Source organism: Balaenoptera borealis, assembly GCF_965194805.1.
Source record: "Balaenoptera borealis genome assembly, chromosome: 15".
In the NCBI taxonomy this organism is placed as follows: domain Eukaryota; kingdom Metazoa; phylum Chordata; class Mammalia; order Artiodactyla; family Balaenopteridae; genus Balaenoptera; species Balaenoptera borealis.
In genome coordinates this window covers 71,595,632-71,623,384 of record NC_138871.1, presented here as the reverse complement: position 1 = coordinate 71,623,384, position 27,753 = coordinate 71,595,632, and the positions used below count along the sequence as shown (strand labels likewise).

Genomic DNA, 27,753 nt, shown 5'->3' with positions numbered 1-27,753 from the left:
TATTTAAGAACCGGGCTTCCCTGGTGGTTCAGTGGTTAAGAATCCGCCTGCCAATGCAGGGGACACAGGTTCGAGCCCTGGTCTGGGAAGATCCCACATGACGTGGAGCAGCTAAGCCCGTGTGCCACAACTACTGAGCCTGTGCTCTAGAGCCCTCGAGCCAGAACTATTGAGCCTGCGGGCCACAACTACTGAAGTCCACGTGCCTAGAGCCATGCTCCGCAACCAGAGAAGCCACCGCATGAGAAGCCCGTGCACCACAATGAAGAGTAGCCCCCACTCGGTGCAACTAGAGAAAGCCCGCGTGCAGCAACGAAGACCCAACACAGCCAAAAATAAATAATCAAAAAAAAAAGTATGTAAGAACCAGCCTGAAAGAGCTTCTAATGTCCAAAGCTGCAATGAAATAATTATAATATTGCATTACTACCAATAGAATAAAATAGCCATTAGTCCATATTGGTATGTATAAAACAAACAGGTAGGTTGGTAGGTAGAAGGGACAAATCATAAATGAAGAATTCCAATTAATAAGTGTAAAACCGTGACTGAAACAAAATTACCATTAGGCAAATACTGCAGTAATAGTTGTCACGGGCAGTCCAGTGATGGAAGGTAAAATCAGTGGGTGAAGGTACGATGAGAAACATTTGCATAGTCTCAAAGTATTTTCTCCTAGAAATTATTGATTACAAAGGGAAAAACAGCAAATTTACAGTGGAGAGAAGCTCTGTAGATACCACCTTAACTAAGTTATTAAGGTTAATATCATAGAACGAAGACATCCACAATATATACTTGATACAATGAACCAAGAAAGGCAAAACATTACATCTGTGGTGTTTTGTGGTATTCTTATCAAAAAATGAAAAACCTTACTCTAATTATGAGAAGACAGCAGACAAACCCAAATTGAGGGAGAATTCTACAAAATACCTGACCAGTATTCTTCAAAAGTATCAAGGTCATGAAAGACAAGAAAAGACTGAGTAACTGTCTCAGATTGGAGGAGACTAGGGACGTATGACAGCTAAATACAAAGTGGGAATCTGGATTGGATTCTGGAATACAGTGACATTAGTAAAAAAAAAAAAAAAAAAAAAAAAAAAACACAACTGGTGGATTAGGTCTGTAGTTTGCATTGTACCAGTGTTACTTTCTTGTTTCTGATAAATGTACTATGGTTAGGTAAGTGTTAACATTAGGAGAAGCTTAGATGAAAGGTATATGTGAACTCTGAGCTATTTTTGCAACTTTTTTGTAAAATAATTTCAAAATAAAAAATTTCTTAAATCTATAGTTCTCCCCAAATTGGGGAGTTGGAGAAAGAAACAGTGCAATCCAGAAGACAGTGAAATTACATATTTAAAGTTCTGAAAGGAAAAAACTATCAAGTTAGAATTTAATCCTAACAAAAATATCTTTCAAAAATGAAGTCAAAATAAAGACATTTTCCATACAAAAGCTGAGAGAATCTCTTGCCGGCAGTCTTGCACTATTACAAATGTTAAAGGAAGTTTTTCAGGCTGAAGAAAATCATTCCAGATGGAAACTCAGATCTGCACAAAGGAATGAAGAGATTAAGAAATGGTAAATATGTGGGGAAATATAAAACACTTTTTTCTCATTTTAGTTTATTTCAAAGACAATTGACTATTTAAAGCAAAGATTTTTATGTTTTATAGGATTCATAATATTTAGCAAACGTAGAAGTGTAACATGTAGAAGAAAAAAGATTTTTTAAATAGCCCAGTAATAGGAGAAAATGGAAGTATACTGCTATAAGTGTCTTATATTAATACCAGAAGTGGTATAATACTGTTTGAAGGTAGACTGTCCTAAGTTAAAAATGTATATTATAAATGCTAGTGCAACCACTTAAAAAAAATTAGGTATATCTAATAAGCTATTAATCATAAAAAAGCTCAAATGACTATTAATATTTGACAAAATAGATTTCAGAGTGAGGGATAAATACAGACTTTACAGTAATACAGACTTTTCAGAACAATAAAGTTGTCAGTTTATCATATTTATATACCTAATAACAGTTTCAAAGTACCTGAAGCAAAACCTGACAGAATTGGAAGGAGAAATAGACAATGTACAATTACATAGCTGGATGTTTCAACATTCCTCTTTAGTAATTGATTAAGTAGACATATATTAAAGAAATTGAGGGACTTCCCCGGCGGTCCAGTGGTTAAGACTCCGCGCTTTCACTGCAGGGGACACGGGTTTGATCTCTGGTCCAGGAACTAAGATCCCGCATACTGTGCGGTGCGGCCAAAAATTTTTTTAAAAATTAAAATAGTAAAAAAATAAAAAGAAACTGAATCTTAGTTTAAAATTCTCTGAAAGAAACCTCAAGGCCCAGATGGCTTCACTGGTGCATTTTATCTAATGTTTAAGGGAGAAAATACCAATCTTAAACTACCTCAGTAAATATAGGAGGAGGGCACACTTCCAAATCATTTATGGGACCAGCTTTATCTTGGATACTAAAACCATATAAAGATAAGACCTATTCCTAATGATCATTGACATGTCTTTCATGAACATGTATATAAGAACTCTTATCTAACTTGCAGATCAATTCCAGGAACTTATAAAACGAATAATATGTCACAACCAAGTGGGATTTATTTCAGGAATCCAATGTTGACTTCACATTCAAAATCAATTTAAATTATCCACCTTAATGGAATAAAGAAGAAAAATCATGAACATCTTTAATACGTATAGAAAACCCTTTGACAAAATGCAACCTCATTTTGCATCATGATACCTCAGCAAACTAGGAATAGGACATTTCCTCAACCAACTAAATGATGTACAGTTAACACCAAACTTTAATGGTGAAACTTTCAGTCTAAGCTTTCTCTCTTGAGGATCAAGTACAAAACAACGATGTATTAGAGGTCCTAGCTAGTACAATAAGGCAAGGGAAAGAAGCAAGTCATAGAGGTTGAAAAGGAAGATGATATGGAAGTGCCTTTATACAGACTACCTGATTAAATACATTGAAATTCTAAGCCACCATCACCCCCCCTCTGAAAAAAAATGAGCAACTGTAATTAATAAGTGAATGTAGCAAGGTTGCAGGATACAAGGTCAATACAAAAATAAATTGTATTCTATAGTTAGCAAAAAAAAAAACAGTTGGAAAATGAAACTTAAAATCATCATTTACGGTATTATCCACAAAATGAAGTAGGGATAAATTTAACAAAATATGTGCAAGACCTAGGCACTGAAAACTACAAAATACTGTTGAGAGAACTTAAAGAAGACCCAAATAAACAGAGAGCTCTACCATGTTCATGGATCAGAAGACTTGTTATCACTGTACCCAAACTCCTACTTATCTTTCCTGAACATGCCAAGCATATTTCTACCTCAGACCCTGTGCACTTATTGTTTCCTCTGCCTGAAACACTCTCCTCACGTATTTTATTTTTTTGTCTCCTCTCCCTGGAATGTAAATCCCCTCAACAGAGGATTTTGTCTGCTTCATTCAGTGTCAAGTACATAGTAAGTGTGGTTTATTCTGCTGTAACACACATTACTATAATGTGAAATAGCTTGCAGACAATACATATATAGACATATATGTTACATTGCACTAGAAATGCTTGTGTTATCCCTTTATTACATCTTAGGATGTAGTTGGAAAAGTTGAATTTAGCTTTGGTTTTGTCAGTAACTTCTCAGTTCCCAGGAACTTACCCTGTCTCATGCATTTCAGAAATTAAAATCAGTGTAGTTAATGGCATGCAGCAAAAGAAAAAAATAGATCATTTAATTGGACTTCATCAAAATTAAGAACTTTGATGCATCAAAGGTAATTAAGAAAGTGAAGACAGCCTATAGAATGGAGGAGATATTTGCAAACCATATTTCTGATATGACTCTGTTTTCCAGAAGATATAAAGAACTCTTACAACTCAACAACAAAAAGATAACTTGATTTAAAAATGGGCAGAGGACTTGAATAGACATTTCTCCAGAGAAGGTATACAAATGGCCAGCAAGCACATGAACTGATGTTTAGTATCAGTAGTCATTAGGGAAATGCAAATCAAAACTACAGTGAGGCACCACTTCATATGCACCCCCTAGAATGACTTACAAAAAGGAAAATAATAAGCATTGGCTAGGATGTAGAAAAATTGAACGAACCCTCATACATTGCTAGTGGAAATGTAAATGGTGCAGCTGCTGTGGAAAACAGTGGTTCCTCAAAAAGTTAAACAAAATTACCATATGACCCAGCAATTCCACTCCTTGTGTATACCCCAAAGAATTAAAAACAGGTACTCATATAAACACATATACATGCATATTCATAGCAACACTTTACCAAGGCCAAAAGGCGAAAACAGCCGAAATGTCCGTCAACAGATGAGTGGATAAGCAGATAAGGGTGTATATACATATGATGGAATATAATTCAGTCATAAAATGGAATGAGGTACTGACCAATACATGCTACAATGTGGATGGACCTTGAAAACATTATGCTAAGTGAAAGAAGCCAGACACAAAAGGTCACATGTTATATGCTTTCATTTATATGAAATATCCAAAATAGGTAAATCTATAGAGACAGAATGCAGACTGGTGGTTTCCAGGGGAGTGGTGGGAGGGGATAATGGAAAGCCACTGCTTAATGGGTATGGAGTTTCCTTTTGAGATGATGAAAATGTTTTGGAACTGGATAGAGGTGCTGGTTGTACAATATTGCGAATATACTGAATTGTTCACTTTAAAATGGTAAATTTTATGTTATGTGAATTTTACCTCAGTAGAAAATAGGTTAAGAGCATGCATGGTCTGCAATCAAACAGACATGGAATTGAGTCCTGGTTTTTGCCACCTATTAATTCTGTGACCTTAAGTAAATTACTGTATATTTTGTCTTCTATAAAATAGGCATATTAGGGGAATTCCCTGGCGATCCAGTGGTTAGGCCTTGGCACTCTCATTGCCAGGGCCTGGGTGTGATCCTTGATCTAAGATCCTGCAAGCTGTGTGGCACGGCCAAAGTAAAATAAAATAAAAAATAAAATAAAATAAGCATATTAGTACTTTCTCAGAGGATTTTTGTTAATATTAAATGAGATAGTATATGTGAAATGCTTACAATATTTAATTATCCAGTGAATATTAGTGTTAATTGATTTTTCTTTTGCTGCTGCTGTTGGTTTTTATTTCACTTTTCATTTGTAGAATAGAAATAATAGTATGGACTAGGGTTGTTCTGATGACTTAATGAGTTATCTATGCAAAGGGCTTAAAACAGTGCCTGGCACATTGTAAATTCTCAAAGTGTTTACTAAGCTATTACTATTAAATGAAAGGATCTTTAGAGGGAACTTTTTTGCATTCTCCATTTTCACATCCATATGGAGATGTCCATTATGGAAAATGGCCTTTTCAAAATTTGTGCTGTTAATGACAGAGCTAGGACTAGACTTGGTCTTTTAAATTTCAGACTAAGCTACATTCAAAGGATTGTAGGTATGCGGTTCCTATTTCCTCTCCTGGTGTGGTGAAAACACTTGATTTTCACTGTTAAAAACCACAGATATTGATCATTTAGCTATAAGTTGTTAAACTTTGGTTGTCTGGAGTTTATTATATAGGTTGTTTCTGCCTGCATTAATTACTATTGATGTGTCATCAGAAGCCAAGCTTTGGAGAACTGATATTTATAGTGACTAGAAGTTGCAGTTACTTTTCTTGCCACTGGATGGTGCAACATCATTAAGGCAAATGTTCTGCCTGATATTGTTTCTCACTTTCCTGAGCAACTGAAAATTGATAAATGAGTTAGACTGTGGTAAATTGAAATACTCGTTTGAACTGGGTCCCAGGAATCTGTAAAAAGTGAGGATTTCCTCTAGTATGTTTTTACGTAAGCAAAAGCTGGAAAAGAATCGCTGGTTGGATCAAACCCTATGATTTTGCTCTAGTCTGTGGTAATTTAACAAATGATAGTGTTGCAGGAGAATCTGATTCTTCCTGGCATAATCGTAAAGGGTGATAGGTTTTCCTAGCTTCTCTTGGCAACTGAGTTATTGATTTTGCCCTAATCTTTAAATTGTATCAAAAACTTTTCTGCTCTATCTTAAATATAGGTTTTTTCAACCTATGTTTGAAGGTGTGGAAAGTACGTGCTGGAGTGACTAAGGTATTTACTTGGGAAAAGTGCACAGTTGTAAAAGTTGTTTCTGAGAGTGACTGTAGAAAGAAGGTTGGAAGGAATGAGACTGTAGCGGTGGCTTGGGGCCATGCTAGAAGTTCGGTGATCAAGTCGGAGTGTTTGCGTAGTGGAGAGAACATTTGTAAACATACCTCCTCCTCTATTAACCTAATTTTTGTTTCTATTAATGTAATAGCTACAGAGTTTTAGAAGTTAGTACTTTAAGGCCTATGACAACAGCAGCAGCAACAATAAATCCTTGCCCCATGCTCACTTGTGTGTTACCTTTCCCAAACATTTTTTGGCCTTTACTTCTGATATTCAACCCCATATTCCCTAGTCATATGTTTTTAACTTTTAAAAAGACTAATTTGAGAAATTTTGTCTTGTTGTTATGGAAGATGAGAATTGGAATACTCTAATACCATGAGGCATTCTTGGTGCCTCTCCCTTCATCTTCTCAAATAGTTAAAACACGTTTTGTTAACTGCTAAACCAAGTAGTGTACTATAATTGCATTTCCTTTCTTGGACAGCTTTCTGTTTTTACTGAGTTTACAGTCCCTTCATTGTTACATATGCTTAGATTTCAAGGCACTATTCATACTTTATCCCAAACTCTACAACGGAATTGCCAGACCCTCTGAACTCTTCTTTTCATTTAAATTCCATTAATACCATTTCATCCCCTCCCTCTCTTAGGAGGCATACCTCTTGGCACTTTCTCTGCATTTTAGCATTTTATTCTGTCCTGTTGTTTTCTGTCCTCATTCTCTCCTGAACTGGTTGCTTCTCTAGGCCAGTTTGAACTGCCCTTTACATCACTCTTTTTTTGGGGGGTGGAGAGGTGTGCTGCATGGCTTGCGGGATCTTAGTTTCCCGACCAGGGATTGAACCCAGGCTACGGCAGTGAAAGCACCGAGTCCTAACCACTGGACCACCAGGGAATTCCCTATATCACTCTCTTTGCTGGATTCTTTTTCTTCCTATTCTTGGTAAAGCAATCTCTCCTAGTAGCTGTCTTAGAAAAGATACACAAGAGCTAAATATTTTGAGATCTTTCATCTTTAGAAATGCCTTTTTTTTACTCTTATTTGATTTTGGCTGGATATAGGTTGAGAATGCTTTTTTCTTAATTTATTTTTGGCTGCGTTGGGTCTTCGTTGCTGCGTGCGGGCTTTCTCTAGTTTCAGTGATCGGGGGCTACTCTTTGTTGCAGTTCACGGGCTTCTCATTGCAGTGGCTTCTCTCGTTGCGGAGCACTGGCTCTAGGCATGTGGGCTCAGTAGTTGTGGCGCACGGGCTTAGTTGCTCCATGGCATGTGGGATCTTCCCGGACCAGGGCTCGAACCCATGTCCCCTGCGTTGGCAGGCAGATTCTTTTTTTTTTTTTTTTAAACGACAAATACTGTTTTTTGTTTGTTTGTTTAATTTTATTTATTTATTTATTTATGGCTGTGTTGGGTCTTAGTTTCTGTGCGAGGGCTTTCTCCAGTTGCGGCAAGTGGGGGCCACTCTTCATCGCCGTGCGCGGGCCTCTCACCATCGCGGCCTCTCTTGCTGCGGAGCACAGGCTCCAGACGCGCAGGCTCAGTAGTTGTGGCTCACGGGCCTAGTTGCTCCGCGGCATGTGGGATCTTCCCAGACCAGGGCTCGAACCCGTGTCCCCGGCATTGGCAGGCAGACTCTCAACCACTGCGCCACCAGGGAAGCCCCGGCAGGCAGATTCTTAACCACTGTGCCACCAGGGAAGCCCAAGAATACTTTTTATTTACCTTTTTGTATTCTGGATTCTAGTGTTGCCGCTGAGTAGTTCAGAGTTGTTATTCTTGATTGTTTAACATGGCCTGGTTTCTCTGCAAGCTTTTATAATATTATCTTTATTCCTGAAATGTATCTTTAGCCCTGAAATTTCATGATGATATAATTTGGTATAGATCTTATTTTATTCATTATGCTAGGCACTAGGTGAGTCTTTCAGTCTAAAATAGATTCCTTTGATTCTGTTAAGTTTTCTTGCATAATTTTTAGATTACTATTTTCTGTGTGTCATTCTCTCTGTTCTTTCTTGAACTTCTATGAGTTAGATATCAGATCTCCTGGTATGATCTTCTGACTTATATCTCACATATATTCCATTCTTTGTCATTTTGTTGTATTTTTTGAGAGATCTTAATTTTCCTTTACAGCCTTTCTGTTGAGTATATTATTTCTGCCTTTTTAATTTCCAGGAGTTTTCTAGTTCAGATTACTGTTTCTTCCCCCCACCCCCCACCCCATCTTGTTCTGAGAATATAAAAAGAGCTATATCTTTTCCTCTGTATTGCCCCTGTTTCCTCCAGGTTTCCTTTTTTGTTTGTTTTTGCTTGTTTATTTTGATATCTCATTGGAACTTTGTCCTTCATGCTTTTGCCTGAAGCTCTAAAAAGCTGACTGGGAAGCTAAGTAGGCAAGTGTGGAACTTGTCAAGTGGTGAGTTTCGCCCTAAAGGTGAAGTATCTGTGTCTTTTCTCAGGGACCCTTTTATTTTCTCTAGAAAATGTCATTTATCTGTTTATTCAACAGTGATTTCTTGAATGCCTGCTTATATGTTAGGCATAGCTCTAGGTGCTGGGAATTTAATAGAATTGAACAGATAAAAATCCCTACCCTTGTTGGATCTTATATTTGGCAAAGGGAGGCAGAAAAAGAAAAGGAATAAGTAAATATATACAGTATATTTAAGGAATGTTAAAGATTAAAAAGTAAGGAATAGGGTTAAGGGAGTATTAACAGATAATGGACATGGGGTAAGGGGCATGAGGAAAAGTTGCAGCTTAGGATATGTTAGCTAGGGGAAGGAGCTCTGATGGAGAAGAAAGTATTCCAGGATGGGAGAACAGTATATGCAGAGGCCTTGAGGTGGGAATCTGCCTGACCTGTGTGTGGAACAACTTGGGGAAGCCAGTACTGTTAGCTAGATCTGAGTAAGATGATATAGAAAATGCTGGGACTTCCCTGGTTGTCCAGTGGGTAAGACTCCACGCTCCCAATGCAGGGAGCCCGGGTTTGATCCCTGCTCGGGGAACTAGATCCTGCATGCATGCCACCTGCCACAACTGAGGAGCCCACATGCTGCAACTAAAGATCTCGCATGCCGCAGTGAAGGCCCAATGCAGCCAAAATTTTAAAAATAAATAAATAAGTAAATTTTTTTTTTTTAAAGATGATATAGAAAATGCTGAGGTCAGAGTGAACAGAGGGAGGTGGACAGAATGTATAAAGACCTTATGAACTATTTTAGGGACTTTTGCTTTTAGTCTTTGTGAAAGATGAGATTTAGAGATAGCCAGTAAGCAGTTGGGTATCTTAAGTTTGGAGTTCAGGGGAGCAGTCTGGGCTATGATATAAAATTTGAGAGCTGCCAGTGTGTACATGGAATTTAAGGCCATAAAATCAGGGAAAAGAAGTTCACTCCAATTTTTAGAAAAGTTAGATGAGGAGAAACCAATAATGAAGATTGACGAGTGGCCAGAGAGGTAGGAACACTAGCAGAGTTTTTGTGCAGAAAAGAATGAAGAACTGCTTCAACTGCTGCTAATTATTTTGAGGATAGACAACATGAGATGGAGAGGGAAACTCATGGAGTCTAGGATGAGGTTTCTGTCTTGAACAATTAGGTAGGTGGCTTAAAACAGTCTAAATTCTTGGAAGTTTTCCAGTGTTACCTGGTTTCTATCACAAAGGGTTTGGAGCTTTCAGACTGTCCTAATTTCACCTCTATTCAGGAAAGTTTTCTGAAATAGTATTGGCTGTCAGGTTTGTCATTAAGATTAATTAACAAATTCTATGCCTAACTGGGATTGTTCAGTTCTGTTCAGAGTTGTTCTTGACAACCAGGTCATTTTAGGATGATTTTCTCAGTAATTCCTAGAGAAACAAAATTATGGGCTGTAGACATAGTCTGAGGTTTGTAAGTGTCAGACAAATGGCCCTCTTTTTTTCTTTTAATTGGGTGTGGGAAACAAACTGAAAGGGCCAAGTTGAAGATTTTAGTTAGTTAAAGAGCAGACAGATCCTGGGGAACCTATAATACTTTTGCTTCATGTACTGTGACACACTGTGTTACTAGATGCATAAACATCTAGTACTTTTACACTTTCTGATTCATTGACCTGTTCATCATTATGAAATGACCCTCTTTATCCCTGGTAGTATTCTTTTCTGCAAGCTAGTGAAGGCTATGTTTTTTGCTAATAGGAAACATCTTTTTATTCTTTTGCATTGAAATATTAGATATTAAAAAAAATTTTTTTTTAATTTCCTAATTGTAAAATCTCTCTGTATATAACTATTTCTTCTACTGTCTTGGATCTTATATCACACAGGTTTACAATTGGACACTTTTGCTCAGAATTGCATACATAGTAAATTTCCAGAACCAAATAAAAAATTTTGAAAGTGTGTTTTTACACCAATTACTTTTAGTATAGCCATGTTCAGAGCCATAGATACAATTTACCTTTTTTTTTTTCTATGTTGTAGGAATAGACTTTAAGATCAAAACAGTTGAATTACAAGGAAAGAAGATCAAGCTACAGATATGGTAAGTAATGCTAATTTATTCACTTTATGTAGTAGAATGTTAAGTTCCTGAAGGTTAGGCAGTGAAATCCTTCCTTGTCAACTGTTTAAATTCTAGGAAACTTCCCATTCTAAGCCAGTAGTCAGGTGACCTTCTTTCAGTGATGTAAAAAAAAATTGTTGCCATGGACTTCGGAGTCTGTGAGATCTGGCTTGAGTGTTTTACCTTTTCTACTTACAGTATGAACTTGGGTAAGTTACGTACCACCGTGAGGCCCTTATATCTTCATATGTAAGATGGAGATAATATCACCTATCTCAAAAGGTTGTTATAAGGATTACATGAAATAATCTAGGTAGTGCCTTTAGCACAATACTTTGCTCAGAAACACTATATAAAAATTAATATAATCTTTTTGTTGTTTGGAGAGTCTTAAGCTAAAAATGTATTTAATGTGTTTATAACTTTTTATAGGCGTTATTATTTTCATTAGTTTGTATAGGATTTGCCCCATAGAAGCACAATAAAGTTCTTTAAGTTTGTATTCAGGTATGAATCATAGACTTTAAAATTATAATAGCATTTTTCAGTGAATATTAGGTGATCACAATTACCCTGTGAGAGATATATTACTCCTTTTTTTTTTCTTTTCCTAAACAGCCTTATTGAGGTATAACTGGCATACAATAAACTACATATATTTAAAGTGTACAGATTGGTAAGCTTTGACATATATATAAATCTGTGAAACCATCACCACAGTCAAGATAATGAACATATTCATCACCTCAGAAGTTTCCTTAAGCCTTTTTGTAATCTTGCTTTCCTATCCCCAGTCCTCAGGCAGCCACTTTTCTGCTTTCTGTCACTATAGACCTGTTTCCATTTTCTAGTACTATACACAAATGCAGTCATATAATGTGTTATTTTTCTTTGTCTTTTTTGAGGAGAGGGGTCTGGCTTCTTTACTCAGCATAGTTATTTTGAAAACTATCAATGATTTTATGTGTATCAATAAGTTCATTACTTTTTTTTTTTTTTTTTAAAGTGTTTATTAATGAAAGCGTTTTGTGTTCTGAGTCCTTGGTAAGAAATAGTCATTGTTTTCAAACATATTTTAGCAACTAAGGAATGCTCTTTTTTTTTTTTTTTTAAACTTTGGGTTTATTTATTTATTTATATATGGCTGTGTTGGGTCTTCGTTTCTGTGCGAGGGCTTTCTCTAGTTGCGGCAAGCGGGGGCCCCTCTTCATCGCGGTGCGCGGGCCTCTCACTATCGTGGCCTCTCTTGTTGCGGAGCACAGGCTCCAGACGCGCAGGCTCAGTAGTTGTGGCTCACGGGCCCAGTTGCTCCGCGGCACGTGGGATCTTCCCAGACCAGGGCTCGAACCCGTGTCCCCTGCATTGGCAGGCAGATTCTCAACCACTGCGCCACCAGGGAAGCCCGGTTCGTTACTTTTTATTGCTAAGTAGTGTTCCATTGTTAAGATAAATCACAACTTGTTTATTCACCATAAAGCTGCTACAGATCTTTGTATAGGCAAATGCTTTCTTTTCTCTTGGGTTATTCCTATTTTATAGATAATGAAATGGAGGCATTTTGAAATAATTTAACCAAGGTCATACAGCATGTAAATAGCAGAGCTGGGATGCATTACATGCTCAGAATGTAGGGTTGAGAGTGACATTCTTAATTGCTATACTTCCTCCTATAAGTAGTAGTTTGTCGATTGATTTTGCTGCTCTTTCCAGTAACTATCATTTTTCTTTCTTCATTGCCAGTCAACAGTTGTGTTAAATATGAATTCATGTTAATCTTTGGTTTTACTGTAATAGGACCTATCATAGAGTGGTTATGAGGATTAGTGATACATGTAAAGCACTTAGAGCAGTCTCCAGTGCATAATTAATGTTCAAGAAATCGTAGATATTATTATTTGGGGATCTCCCATGATGAGGCTAGAACCCTAAGAATGGTAACATTTTTGAGCAGAGGAACAAGTTAGCAAAGGAAATTGCAAAGCCATAGTTGGAGAGTTAGAAAGGAGAATTAGGAGAGAACAATGTCCCAGAATCCAAAAGACAGTTTCAGAAAGTTAGGTATAAGTAGAAATCGGGTATGTCTAACCAGAATGTCTTCGTTACCTGACCATGTAATTAGAAGTGCAATCTTTATAACATCTTTAAAATTTAATACAAATTTAAATAAAACCTAGACATTTTAAAGCATTTCCTCAATTTAATGATTCTCTTTGAAGCACAACCCACTTGATGATCATTGATTTTTTTCTTTTCTTTAACTGGGAAATAACCCGGCAAATGAAAAATGCCTCATATTCTATTTCATTATAATTAAAGTGATCTCAAGGGAAAGGATGTCAATTACTTATTCTGAATTTCAACCAGCCCCTCACGTGTTATTCCGACCTTGTCCCTATATATCATTTGTGTTTCAAGCCCCCTCCTAGGCCTTGCCAGACTGATTGGCTCTCTTCTTAACTGTATCCCCTCTGTATAGGGGATACAATTATTATTTAAGCCAATAATTCTCAAACTTTTTTGACAGTAGGTAAGATACATTTTACATTGTGACTCTGTGACTCAATATACATGTACATGTATATGTGAGTGTGTATATAACAGAAATAGGAGCATACAAAACAATATTTTTTAAGATATATTTTTCTTTATACAATATATAAAACCTTTGCCCTACTGAATATGTCCTGTTCCTCCTCCTCCACTCTGTCCTCCACAGACTCTCCCTTCTGTTTCTTGACCTGTGGCTTTAAACATTTTTCCCTCTTCTTACCATTTTAGTTTCTGTAGCTTTTAGAAGTAAAGAGTAACACGTAACTAACACTTGTTTTTAAAAAGAGAGCCTTCCTCAGAAGGTGCTCTTTTGAAATAATAAGTCCTCCAGTGTAGCCTTCAAGATAATCTAGAAAAGATTTCTAGTGTACCTATAAAATCAAGTATAGCACAGAAATGGCAACATTTATAATTTAGAGTTGTTTATAACACTTCAGAAGGAAAATTTGATGTAGTTTAGGTTTTCATGTATACAATTGACTGCTTTTAATTTTTTTTTTTTAATTAATATTTATTTATTTATTTTTGGCTACATTGGGTCTTCGTCGCTGCACGCTGGCTTTCTCTAGTTGTGGTGAGTGAGGGCTGCTCTTCGTTCTGGTGTGCGGGCTTCTTACTGCGGTGGCTTCTCTTGTTGCGGAGCACAGGCTCTAGGCACGCAGGCTCAGTAGCTGTGGCTCGCGGGCTCTAGAGCGCAGGTTCAGTAGTTGTGGCGCACGGGCTTAGTTGCTCCGTGGCCTGTGGGATCTTCCCAGACCAGGGCTCGAACCCGCGTTCCCCGCACTGGCAGGCGGATTCTTAACCACTGCGCCACCAGGGAAGCCCTGCTTTTAATTTTAAATATCCATTTTCTTATAAAGATTAGGAATGAGTGACTGGTTAAAATTTGTGATTAATAGTTTTCAAGAGGTTAGCATTATGCCAGCTGATTTTGTTTTCTTTGCTTGAGTTGATATGCATGTTAATATTCCAGGGAGAAAAAAAGTCATGTAGCTCCAGGTTAAGAGATCTGCTGGGATATGCTGCAGTGATTCAAGAAAGCTTTTAGGATGAAAAACCCCATTACTCTTAACTTATGATGATAGCAAAATCAAAATGCTATTCTCAACTTTAGTGCTTTGCTTCCAGTTGCTACTGAAAGAAAGCACAGTGATTTTTCTCTCTCTTTAGTTTGAATGAATATATTCAGGTTCTTGTTTCAGCATGAAAAGTTGTTCTGTGATTGAATATTAGTTTTGGAAACTTTCTTTAATCTGTGCTAAAACTTTGTCTTATTTTTCTTACTCGAATAGTCTTCACTCATTTCTTTCTAGGAATCTTTTAGTTTAACTGTTGCATAAGGGTCTCACCTGTCCAAGGCACATATGTGTGGGCCTGAAATTTAGCTTGTTTGGCTGATAGAGAAGCAGCTAGCTATGGTTTTTAAAATCCCAGATCTCTAGAAAGTTTCTACCAAAGTATCTTTTGCTATCTACATTTTCCATAGAGTAGTGGGTCCTGCCAGGAAAACAGTCATAGTGAGTTACTTTAAGTCTGCCTTTTCTTTCTGTTTTTTTCTTTTCTGTTATTTTTGTTTGGGGGGGGGGGATCAGAAATGTTTGCCACTGTCAACATCTGTATCTTGTACCAGCAGCAGATTTTAACATCAGCACCGTTACCAGAAACCAGTTAGTATCATATTGTAGAGAAATTAACCATTTACCTACATAAAGTGCCGGATAGATGAGAGCCATCTTTGAGTTTTCCCATTCCCTTAACCCCAACATCCAATTTAGCAAGTCTTATTGATTCTATCTCTAAAATATGTCTAGAATCCAAATACAATCTGATGTCTCCGTTGTTACCCCCTAGTTCAAGCCACCATTACCTCTTCTTTGGACCATTGCAGTAGGCTTTTAATATTCTAACAGGTCCTTACTTCCCCTTTTGCCTTCTTCCAGTACTTTTCCCAGGTAACAGCCTTAGTAACCTTTTTCAAATATAAATACGATCATGGTTGTCATTCCTTCCCCTATTTATAACCATTTTGACTTTCCATTGCATTTCAAATGAAAGCCGAAATTCCAAATCCAAACTCCTTTCCACAGTTTACAGAGTGGTCCCCTGCCCGCTGTTCTGACCTCCTTTTGTGCTCCCTGTATATATAGTCTCTACCCACAGCTCATCTCCTTTCAATTCCATGAACATGGCAAGCTCTTTTCCAGTTTAGGACCTTTGTACATACCCTGTAGATCCCCCGTAACCCACCCAAGTGTAGCTAGACTAAGCATTCTGAAGTACCTCTCCATTCCAGAGGCTTCCCATTTCAACAGAAATAAATTTGAAAACTCCAGGTTCTGGCTACTGCCCCTTCTGACCTCATCTCTTACCAGCTTTGCTCCAGCCAATGTGGTCATTTTTTCCTCTCTTGAACATGCCAAGCATATTCCCATCTGTGGGCCCTTGTTATTCACCTGTTCCTTCTGCTTGGAATGCTTTTTATCAGATCTTTGTGTTGCTGCCTTCTCTCATTCAATCTCAGTTCATTGTTAGCCTCTGAGAGAGGCCCTGCATGATGACAAGCTAAAGCCACCCCAGTCCTTTAGGCACTATCATGTTTATCTTAGTTTATGTTTGTCATAGTATTTTTTTTAGTATCTAAATTTACCATATTTAAAAAATGTGTTCATTGTTGTTCCCCCCACTAGAATGTCAGCTTTTTGAGGGTGGGGATGCCATCTGTCTGATTTGTGTTTATGTAACCACCCCCTACAACAGACCCTGGCAGATTCAGATGCTGAATAAAATATTTGTTGACTGAATGACTTTGTTTGATTGGTTTCTGTTTATACTTCACTTCTCACTTACCTTAAACATCACCTTTATAGAGAGGACCTCCTTGATCATACTATCTAGATTACTTCCTCCCTCCCCTTTACATCATTCTTCATCACTCCACCCTGTTTACCTTGTTAACATTTATCACAATTTGGAATTACATATTTATTTACTTGTTTGTTCCTGTCCCCACTGTAATGTAAGCTCTGCAAGGGTAGGTATCAGGCTTTTGACTTTTGACCCATTTTGGGCAATGAAGATGAGCATAATTTAAACTCACGGTATTTTAGGTGTAGAGAAGTTGCATATCTGTGAGGAAATCCAGGCCTTGTTAAAATAAAACTCAATGTGAGAAATTTAACATCCTAATTTATAAAGTAAATAACTTCATTATGTTACCAAAAGCACAAAGTTACGAAATCTGGGGTCTCTGCCTTGCCGAGCAGCTTGATGTTGTCTCTGGCCTGTTCTAGTGCTGTCAGTGTCTAGACTAAAAATAACTGTCATAATAGCAGCCAGAGCACACGGCTTCTTTGACCCGGTGTGTGGGACTAACAATTAAGTAACTAAGCTCTTTTAGTTCCTAGGAATATATCACTCCTTTCATTATATGTCAGTGGGAAAAAATAGGATTTTACAACATTCTCTTAGCTGTGCATCTATCATTTTATGTAAGGAAAATTCTATTGCCATTGATTCATAATTTCAGAAATCTGATTATACTACATAGGCTGAGAAGAAAAAATTTTTAATAGGAGAGGAAAACCAAGTGGTTTTGAAAACAGGCTCAAAAACCTGTAATATGGGACATAAAAAGATAATGTGAATATATACAGTGTTTAATTGCTCTTCAGATAATAAACACCTGCTTTTGCTGATTGGAGTCAACCTGCTGTCTTTAGACCTGAGTGTATGTGTTTTAGGTTTTATGCAAACCTAAAAATAATTTGACCATGAATTAGCAGCTGTGGCTATTTTTAGCCCTGGGCAGAGGGTCACCAATTAGCTTAGAGGTAGTGAGGCAGGGACTCCCTTTCTGGTTTGAAATAAATTGTTGATTGCATTAACAATTGGTAGGGATTGGTATTAGGAGGATCCAGGAAAAGGATAATTTTAAAAGACTTAGCAAGGAGAGCATATAAAAAGAAGGAAGAGGGGGTGTAAGAAGTTTTGGGAGATGGAGGAGACAAAAATCAAAGAACAGATGGAGTAGTATGCCATCAATCAAAACAAAAACTCTGATTTTGTTTTGAAATCATGATTACTTTTTCAGAAGGGCCATTAATATTTCAATATCTTTTATATCAGTATTTCATAACTAAGCAGCATAATAATATAAAAATAAAATATCCTCTCCAGGTGCCATTGATTTAGATTTAGCTAAGTAGTTTCTTTGCAGTGTGTTTTTTCTTGGTGGAGAATTTAGTCATAGATTTGACACTGAAGTGTGTATATAATTTGCTAATTGTGTAGTGTGAATGAATGGGGACGTGAGCCATATAAATACCTGGGTGTAACAGTGTTCCAAGAATGTTAGACAGTGTTGGGGGTGGTATTCATAGCAGAATGCTGTGGAAGATTTTTTCCCTAAATTGTTATTACTTATGATAAAAATTGAAATGCAAGTTTTCTATCCCTCCTACATTATAGCTGTTAGACACTACTGGAAGCCCGGTCCTGTATGTTCTTTGTCTTGGATAAGTACATTTTTAGCCTGGATTTTAGGTAGGAAACTTTAACCCCTCTCTAATGGGATAGAATTATTAGTTAATTTATACTTCTTTTTGCAATTTACAAAAGAACTAAACTATTTCTACTGTGATAGGACAAATTTTTATTGTTTTTTCATGAAAACATTTATAATTACATCTGTTTTAAGGCAACTTGTAACTAAATAGATTAATAAAAGATAAAATAAGAATTTGGAATTGAGAAAAATGGAAAATGTAAATATACTGTCTCTAAAGGACAATTCATTTGCTATGCTTAATTTGTAAAATTTACCTATAAACTTCTTGGCGTCCAACACAAAAAGGGCAGGGAGGGAGGGCTACCAACAAAAAAAGTAAGTTATTCTTTTCAGAAATAACGTAAAAAAGCAGGAAAGAACAGGTCATAACTAATACAAAATAAGTTTTCATAAAGCTATTTGTAATGATTCTAATTTGTTAACATAATATTGAGATAATGGAGATAAAATTGTGGTCTAAGAAGGTATATAAATACATAAATACAAATGCATACATGTGCGTGTGTTTGTGTGTGTGTGTGTGTGGCCTCTTAGTAGTCTAACCTAATTTAAGGATGCAACATAGAAGAATTGATACCAAGTCTGTTAGATGGTTTTTCTTAGATGTCATTTTTTTGGATAGGTATTACATTACCTCCTAACTCTGCTTTTGCACACACACGCATTTTTAACACAGTAGACAGAACAATTTTTTTTTAAACCCAGATTAAGTTATTTCTTTTCGTAAAACCCTCCAGTAGACTTCCCATCTCACTCAGAGGAAAAGCTGCGATGCTTGCCGAGGCCTATAAGATCCTACACGATCTGCACTGCCGCCCCACCACCTCTCTGATCGCCTACTAATCTGGCTTCACTCCTTCCATTCCAGTCACATTGATCTCCTTTCTATTCCTCAACCATGCCTCAGGACCTTTGCACTTGTTCTTTCCCCTTCTTGGAATACCATTGCTCCCACGTATTTGTATGGCTCACTTTCTTATTCCCTTCACTTCCTCTGCCCTGTTTAAAATTTCACTTGCTTGCACCATCCCCAGCATCAGCCCCTAGTCTCTTTACTTTTTGTCTTCTTGGCACTTTTCACCCTCTGAAGAAGTGTAATTGCAGAAATTAGTATGACAGGGCTGAGATTCTCTTAAGAAAATTGAAAAGTCCAGCCAAATCTTTAACTTGGCTAAATAAAAAAACATACTACTTTTTTACAGAAATAGGCTTCAGGTTAGGATAGGCCAAGGTTTTCCTTGTGAAGCAATTTTGATTATAGCTTAAACACACACAACTATTAACTTGAGAGAGCTCTGAATACCATAGACATAGAGCATCTCTATAGAGATGGTTTTGACTTAGGACATTTTAAAAGCATAATTAAATTTTGGGTCACATATAATGATATTATTACATGTTTGCCTATTTTTATACTATAGATTCTTTGGGGTTATCTATAATAAATACAAATTAACTATAAAATTTTACTTTAGTTATCCCTACTACTTTGTAAAAAAAAACCCCAAAGATCCAGGGAGGTTAAATACCTTCAAGGTCACTCAGCTGGAAGAATTGGAACCTGACAATAAAGTTGGATCTGACTCCAGACCCATGTTCTGTGTGTGTTCTTGCATAATGCCTAGCACATGGTAGACCCGCAGTATATATTTGAATTGATGGATAAATGGATAGGTGTCAGATATATGAACATGTAATGCACACTGTGATTAAATGTAAGGAATATTAATGTATTGGTAGTTCTTTTTTTTTTTTTTTTAAATATAATTTCTTTTTTTTTAAGCTTTGGGTTCATTTATTTATTTATTTATTTATTTATGGCTGTGTTGGGTCTTCGTTTCTGTGCGAGGGCTTTCTCTAGTTGCAGCAAGTGGGGGCCACTCTTCATCGCGGTGCGCGGGCCTCTCTTGTTGCGGAGCACAGGCTCCAGACGCGCAGGCTCAGTAGTTGTGGCACACGGGCTTAGTTGCTCCGCGGCATGTGGGATCTTCCCAGACCAGGGCTCGAACCCGTGTCCCCTGCATTGGCAGGCAGATTCTCAACCGCTGCGCCACCAGGGAAGCCCTGGTAGTTCTTTTATATTCCTTGCTACTTATATTTTTAGACATATAAGCACTATTTTTAAAAATGTACGTTTTTAAGGGTCACGTAACTAAATTGGAATGCCTTGATTCTAAAATAAAATAAAGGACTGCTAGGTAAGATTCTGAAATACTGACTCATTAACAAACATTTGAGTGTTTATTCACCATGTAGATACTGTGGATTCTGCAGTGAACAAGACAGACAAATCTCTGATGGAACCTACATTTTAGAGGACAGGGGAGACAGTAAATAAATCTGTAATAAGTGCTTTGTAGAGAAGTAAAGCAAGGAGATGGAATGGAGAGAGACTGGATGACTATTTAAATTGGATGGGCAGAGAAGGCTTCTGATAAGGTGATGGTTAAAATGCAAAGATGAGGTGCCAACCATGTACAGGACTGTGGGCACAGCTACTAGTACAGAAGCTCTCTGGTGAGACCAAGATTGTGAATTTGGAGACATGAAAAAAATGTGGTTCTAGCTGTCAGGGAAAAGAGTGCCTCAAAATTTGGGGGGGCTGGTGAAAAGTACAAATCCTGTAATACTTTGTAAACTTCAGGGTAAGGATTTTGGGATTGGCTCTGGTTATAATGAATTGCCATTGGAATTTTTAGTTTGTTTTTTTAAGCCTAGTCATGTTTTCCGTTTGTTTACTTGTTTTGTAATGGCTTTATTGAGACATAATTCACATACCTTATAATTCACCCACTTAAAGTGTACAATTAAATAGTTTTTTAGTATATTTGCAATGTATATTCACCATGATCACAATTTTAGAACATTTTTATACTTCTGGAAAGAAACCCATACCCTTTAGCAGCCTCTTTCCATCCTGCCCAAACCCGTCATCCAGGGTAACCACTAACCTACTTTCTGTCTCTGTAGATTTTCCTATTCCGGATATTTCATAGAAGTGGAATTATATTACAATATGTGATCTTTTGTGTCTGATTTCTTTCACTGAACATAATGTTATCAGGGTTCACCCATGTTGTAGCATATATCAGTACTTCGTTCCTTTTTATGGCTGAATAATATTCCATTGTGTGGATATACTACATTTTATTTACCCATTCATTAGTTGATGAACATTTAGGTTGTTTCTACTTTTTGACTGTTATGAATAATGTTGTTATGAACATTCTTTTATAAGTTTTTGGGTGGGCATATGTTTTCATTTCTCTTGGTAATATACCTAGGAGTGGAATTGCTGGATCATTTGGTAGCTGTATGTTTAACATTTTGAGGAACTGCCAGACTGTTTTCCAAAGTGGTTGCATCATTTTGCATTCCCACCAACGTTAGAGGGTTCCAATTTATCTACATGCTCACCAACATGTGTTATTGTTTGGTTTTTTGATTATACCCATCTAGTGCCTGTGAAGGGGTTTTAATTTGCAACTTCCTAATGATGTTGAATATCCTTTCATGTGCTTATTGGGCATTTGTATATCTTCTTTGGATAAAAATCATTTATCCTTTATTGAGTTGTAAGAGTTCTTTATATATTCTGCATGTACAAGTTCCTTATCAATATATGATCTACAAATATTTTCTTCCATTTTGCAGGTTTTCTTTCCACTTTCTTGATGGTGTCCATTGAAGCACAAAACTTTTTAATTTTGATGAAGTCCAGTTTATTTTTTTTTTCCATTGCTTGTGATTTTGGTACAGCATGTTTAAGAAACAGTTGCCAAATCTAAAATCATGAAGCTGTTCTCCTATGTTTTCTTGTAAGAGTATCATAGTTTTAGCTCTTAACATTTAGGTCTTAGATCTGTTTTGCATTAATTTTTATATACGGTATGAGGTGGGGTCCAACCTCATTTTTTTGCATAAAGATAGCCAGTTGTTTCAGCTCCATTTTTTCCCCATTGAAGCTTTTGGAAATTTTAAGCAGCAAAATGATATGATCACACATATATTTAAAGATCACTCTGCTATTGTGTAGAGAATGTCAGCTCCTACTTCTCTAAATGTTAGAATGCCAACAAAAGATACTGAGAATTGAGCAGAAACATGGTTTCTGAAAAGTCATGAGAATAGAATGTTTCAAGAGAAGGTGGTCAACTGTGTAGAATCCTACTGAATGATTACTGTATATGTAAGGGAACTAAATACTGGATTTGGCCATCAGACTTTTTGAACAAGAACAGTCTTGGTAGAGTAGTAGTAATAGCAGTTGGATTAGAATTGGTTGAGGAATGAATTTGGAGAGACAGAAACTAGAGATAACTCTTCAAAGAAGATTGCCAGGAAGATTTTTTTTTGTCAGTGTAGACAAGCTTGTCCTAAAATGTGTATGAAAAGGCTAGAATAGCTAAAACAACTCTGATAGAAAAAGAAGTGAGAGGAATCAGTCTACCTGATTTTAAGAATTTATTTAGCTAAAGTAATCAAGACAGTACAGTATTGGGGGAGGCACAGATAGATACACAGATCATTGTAACAGAATAAAAAACCCAGAAATAGATTGAACCATGGCCTACTGGTTTTTGCCAAAGGTGAAAAGCAATTCAATGAAGAAAGGATATTTCCTTAACGTTTTCAACAAATGGTGCTAGAGCAGTTGGGCATCCATGAGTAAAAAGGTGAACCTCTACTCAAAATTCACACATTGTACCAAAATTAATTCAAACTGTGTCATCAGTTTAAATGTAAAATGTAAAACCATGAGACTTTGAGAAGAAAACATAGGAGAAAATCTTTGGGACCTAAGATTAGGTGAAGAGTAGATATAACACTAAACCACAATCCATAGAAGATTTTAAAAATTAATAAATTGGATTTCAACAAAATTAAAAATATTTGCTCTACAAAAGACCCTGTCAAAAGAATGAAAAAACTAGTTACAGACTTGGAGAAAATATTCCCAAACCACATAACCTGACAGAGGACTTATATGTAAAAAGAACTCTCGACACTCAATAGTTTAAAAAAAAAAGGGGCGGGGGGGAACCATCCAATTAGAAAATAGGCAAAAGAGGGAATTCCCTGGCGGTCCACTGGTTAGGACTCTGTGCTTCCACTGCAGGGGACACAGGTTTGATCCCTGGTTGGGGAACTAGGATCCTGCATGCTGCACTGTGCAGCTAAAAAAAAAAAAAGAAAGAAAATAGGCAAAAGACACAAATAGACATTTCACCAGAGAGGATATATGGATTGCAGATAACTGCATGAAAAAGTGTATAACATCATTAGCCATAGAGAAATACAAATTAAAATGATGATGAGATATTCACTGCGTGCCCTATTAGTACAACTAAAATAAAATATAGTGAGAACACCAAATGCTGATGAGGATGCAAAGAAACTGGGTCTCTCATACAGTGCTAGTGGGAATGTATTAAAGTAGTATAGCCACTCTAGAAAAGTCTGGCAGTTTCTTATAAAGTTAAACATATACTTACCATCTGACTCAGCAGTAACATTCCTGGGTGTTCATCCCAGAGAAATGAAAACTTATGTACACACAGAAACTTGTACACGAATGTTCATAGCAACTTTATTTGTAATAGCCAAAAACTAAAAACAACCCAAATATCCTTACACGGGTGAGTGATTAAACAAACTGTGATGAGTCCATTCAGTGGAATACTACCCAGCAATAAAATGAAACGGACTAGTATTACATGCAACAACTTGGGTAGATCTCAAGGGCATTAAGCTGGAAAAAGTGAAAACAACCGTTTCAAAAGGTTGCATTATGCATGATTCCATTTATATAACATTCTGGAAATGGCAAAAGTAGAGAAATGGAAAACAGACTATTAGCCAGGGTGTAGGGACTATAGGAGGTAGAGGAGTGAGTGATACAACAGTTTTTTGCCTTCTTTGTGGCAGTGACTACACAAATCTATACATGTGATAAAATTGCAGAGAACAGTACTCTAATAATGTCTGTAGATTGTACCAGTGTCAATTTCTTTTTGTACTATGATGTAAGATGTTACCATTGGGAAAAACTGGGTAAAGGGTACACAGGACCTCTTTGTACTGTTTTCGAAATTTCCTGTGAGGGTATAGTTATTTTAAAACAAAAGTTTTAAAAAGAAGTTTCCTGGGAAGGGGAACAGAGAAATGCAGTGTTAGTTGGAGGGATGTGGGGTTGAGAGTGGGGTTTTTGGTTTGTTTGAATTTTGCTTTTTTTAGAAAAGATAGGGGAGGGACTTCCCTGGTGGCGCAGTGGTTAAGAATCCGCCTGCCAATGCAGGGGACTCGAGTTTGAGCTCTGGTCCGGGAAGATCCCACATGCTGCGGAGCAACTGGGCCCGTGTGCCACAACTACTGAGCCTGTGTTCTAGAGCCCGCAAGCCACAACTACTGAGCCCGTGTGCCACAGCTGCTGAAGCCCACACGCCTAGAGCCCGTGCTCTACAACAAGAGAAGCCACCGCAATGAGAAGCCCCCACACCACAACAAAGCGTAGCCCCCGCTCGCCGCAACTAGAGAAAGCCCGCGCGCAGCAACAAAGACCCAACGCAGCCAAAAATAAATAAATTTTTTTTAAAAAAGGGGGAGACTTAAATATGTATATATGCTAATTATAATGATCCATAAAAAGAAATTGGTGATGCAAATGAGGGAAAAATTACAGAGGCAAAATATCTTAAATCTTTGGCTTGAAAGCATTGAAAAATACTACTATTTACGTATTTCTGTCCTGTTATTTATAAATGAGGTTATCTTTACAACTTTTTGTAAATGATTCTAAAGATAAATGTGGCTATACTATGGTGTAGTCCTTTAATGTTCTAAAAATTCCACAAGCTTTTGTATTACATTATGGAACTAGATCACTAAATAAATGGAATTCCAAGAGTTTTTATCACACTTGCTGGTATTCGTCTTTAAATAACTTTAAAAAGAATTTTATGTCACTTTGTACTGTTTTCCCTTTCAGATTTTCATCCAGTATTGGTAGGTTGTTAATTTCCTTAGACTAAAAAGTATTTGCACATATATATGTTTACGAATAACCTTAATTGTTTACTATTTAAGAATTAAATGATTGGTGGTTCTATTTTGTTTTGTGTCATATAGTGGATTTTAATCTCTATTTTACCAAACTGTTCTACTGTTTTGCCCTTTATCTAGAACTTAGTAATATCAAAATGCTCAGTGCAAATTATTGGCTGTTTATTGCAGGGATACGGCAGGCCAGGAGCGATTTCACACCATCACAACCTCCTACTACAGAGGAGCAATGGGTATCATGCTAGTATATGACATCACCAATGGTAAAAGTTTTGAAAACATCAGCAAATGGCTTAGAAACATAGATGAGGTAAGACCTAGAAATTGTGTAAACCCTACATAAACACACATTTGTGTGCTTGGTTAAGAAGAATAAATATTCCAGTTGATCTTATAGTGTTTGCTATCATTACTATTGAATATTTCTACTTATTTATAGGGTAATGTTATTTTTTGCTTACCTTTTTCTTAAAATTTTGGGCAGATCTGTTTTGAACCCCATCCAAGGCAATTACCAGATTACCCAGAAACTCTATACAGCCATCTTGTAAGATGGCCCCAAATAGAAGCTACCAGTGGTTTTACACACCTGTCTAAATGAATTCTTTTTTGGGGAATTTTTATTGAGTGAATGAATTACATTTTCAATAGTAATTTTAAAAACATATTTTTGGGAATTCCCTGGTGGTCCATGGGTTAGGACTTGGCACTTTCACTGCTGTGGCCCAGGTTCAATCCCTGGTCAGGGAACTAAGATCCCACAAGCCGTGTGGCATGCCAAAAATAAATAATAAATAAATAAAAATGTATTTTTAACTTATGGAAATACCGTATCACTTCTAGACATTTTGAAAGATACAGAGTACTAATACAGTAAAATGCTAACCAAGAAAATAGTGCCATATCATTGCACGTGAAGATGTCAGTTTTTATAAGGTAGTGTGTCAAAGCATGTCTGTTTCTGTGCTGCAGCATAGGTAGCTTCTTGTTGGAATTATTTTTCATGTCTTATTGCTACCTTCTATGCTTTGAATTTCATTAAGACTAACTCTTGGGAATTCCCTGGCAGTCCAGTGGTTAGGACTCTGCACTTCTACTGCAAAGGGCCCAGGTTTGATCCCTGGTCGGGGAACTAAGATCCTGCAAGCTGTGTGGCACGGCCAAAAATAAAAAACCTCTTTAAAGCAACTTTTGGCTGGAAACACAAAGACCAAGTCTTAAGCCAGTATTAGACCCAAGATAATAATATCTTCAATGGTAGCAATCCTAAGGGCTTATTACTAACTTTTCCGTTGCTACAAGAAGTCTGTTAGTATTTAATAATCTGTTAATGACACAGATTTTGAAACCAAAAACAAAGCCTCCATTTTAAAATTTCCTTAGCCTTTATTTTATTGTTCGGCCAAGTAGCATGTGTAATAAGAGCAATTTATATGGAGAGACTATGCAATGTTCCAGCAGCAACCGATTTTCCAATTCTGTGACATCAACTGGATGTCCTACAATTCAATCCTGTTCTGACACTAACTACTCAGTGTCAGACTCCACAGGTTTAAGGACTCAGTCCCACAAGACTGCTCTTCCTTCAAATGCAAGTCCTGGGTCCCCCAGGCTACCTGCACTTCTGTGTGACTTGGCTACAAATTTGGAGGTTCCCATGACCCATTTGGGGGTTCAGTAATTTGCTAAAATGACTCACGGAACTCAGGAAAGAGCTATACTTACAACTGTATTATAAAGGACACAACTCTGGAACTGCTAAATGGAAGAGATGCATAGACAGTGTATGGGGTTTGGAGAATGCAGAGCTTCTAGGCTGTCTCTGGACATGTAACCCTCTTGGCACCTTGATGTGTTCACCAACCCAGAAGATACCCTAACTTCATTGTTTCCAAGTTTTAATGGGGGCCTCGTTACATAGTCATGATAATTAAATCATTGACCTCTGGTGATTGACCCTAATCTCTAGCCCCCTTCACCTCATGGCGGGTGGGGGTTAAAAGTCTCAACCCTCAGTGTTTGGTTCCTCTGGTGACCAGCCTCCATTGTGAAACTCTGTAGAGGCCCTGGCCAGAGTCCTTTATTAGCATAAATTTAGGTAAACAGAAAGAGGCTTGTTATGAATAACAAAAGACATCCTGTCACTCAGGAAATTAGGAGCACTGTGCCAGGAATAGAAACAAAGACCAAAAATATGTTTTTTATTATACCACAGGCTCATACATTTAACTTGGTAGGCTGGATGGCTTAAGTTTCCCAGCATGAGAACTAACATACGTAAAACCCAGCCATTAAAAAAAAAATGTTTTTCTGATATATAAGAGATTGACTTTGTCTAATTTTTAATGTGTTGTAGAAATTTAAACTTTAACAGCTGAATTGATCCAGCAGCATTTAAGAAAAGATTACATATCATGGTCAAGAGAAATTTACCTAGGAATGCAAAATATGAAATAATGTAATACACTGTATTAATAAAAGACAAAAACCATATGATCTTGTCAACAGACACACACAAAAAAACCCATTTGACAAAATCTAAAAGACATATGTGAAAATCCCACAGACAACATCATCCTTTCCCCTACAGTCAAGAACATGATTAGGATGCCTGCTCTGGCCACTACTGTTTAACATTGTACTAGAGGTTCTAGCCCAGGGCATTTAGGCAAAGAAAAAAAAGAGCACCCAGATTGGAATGTAAAACTATATTTGTAAATGGTGTGATCTTGTATATAGAAAATCCTAAGGAATCCACACA

At 37.0% G+C, this 27,753-nt stretch overlaps 1 protein-coding gene across 3 annotated transcripts in view; it reads left to right on the top strand.

Annotated features, from left to right (window-relative positions):
* Positions 1 to 27,753, top strand: part of RAB10 (RAB10, member RAS oncogene family) — a 75,838-nt gene that overhangs the window by 38,941 nt on the left and 9,144 nt on the right. For all 3 annotated transcript variants that reach the window (XM_082356916.1, XM_082356918.1, XM_082356917.1), the window contains 2 exons: positions 10,732 to 10,792; positions 25,164 to 25,302. In XM_082356916.1, coding sequence (XP_082213042.1) covers positions 10,732 to 10,792; positions 25,164 to 25,302 — 200 coding nt within the window. The remainder of the gene's footprint in view (positions 1 to 10,731; positions 10,793 to 25,163; positions 25,303 to 27,753) is intronic.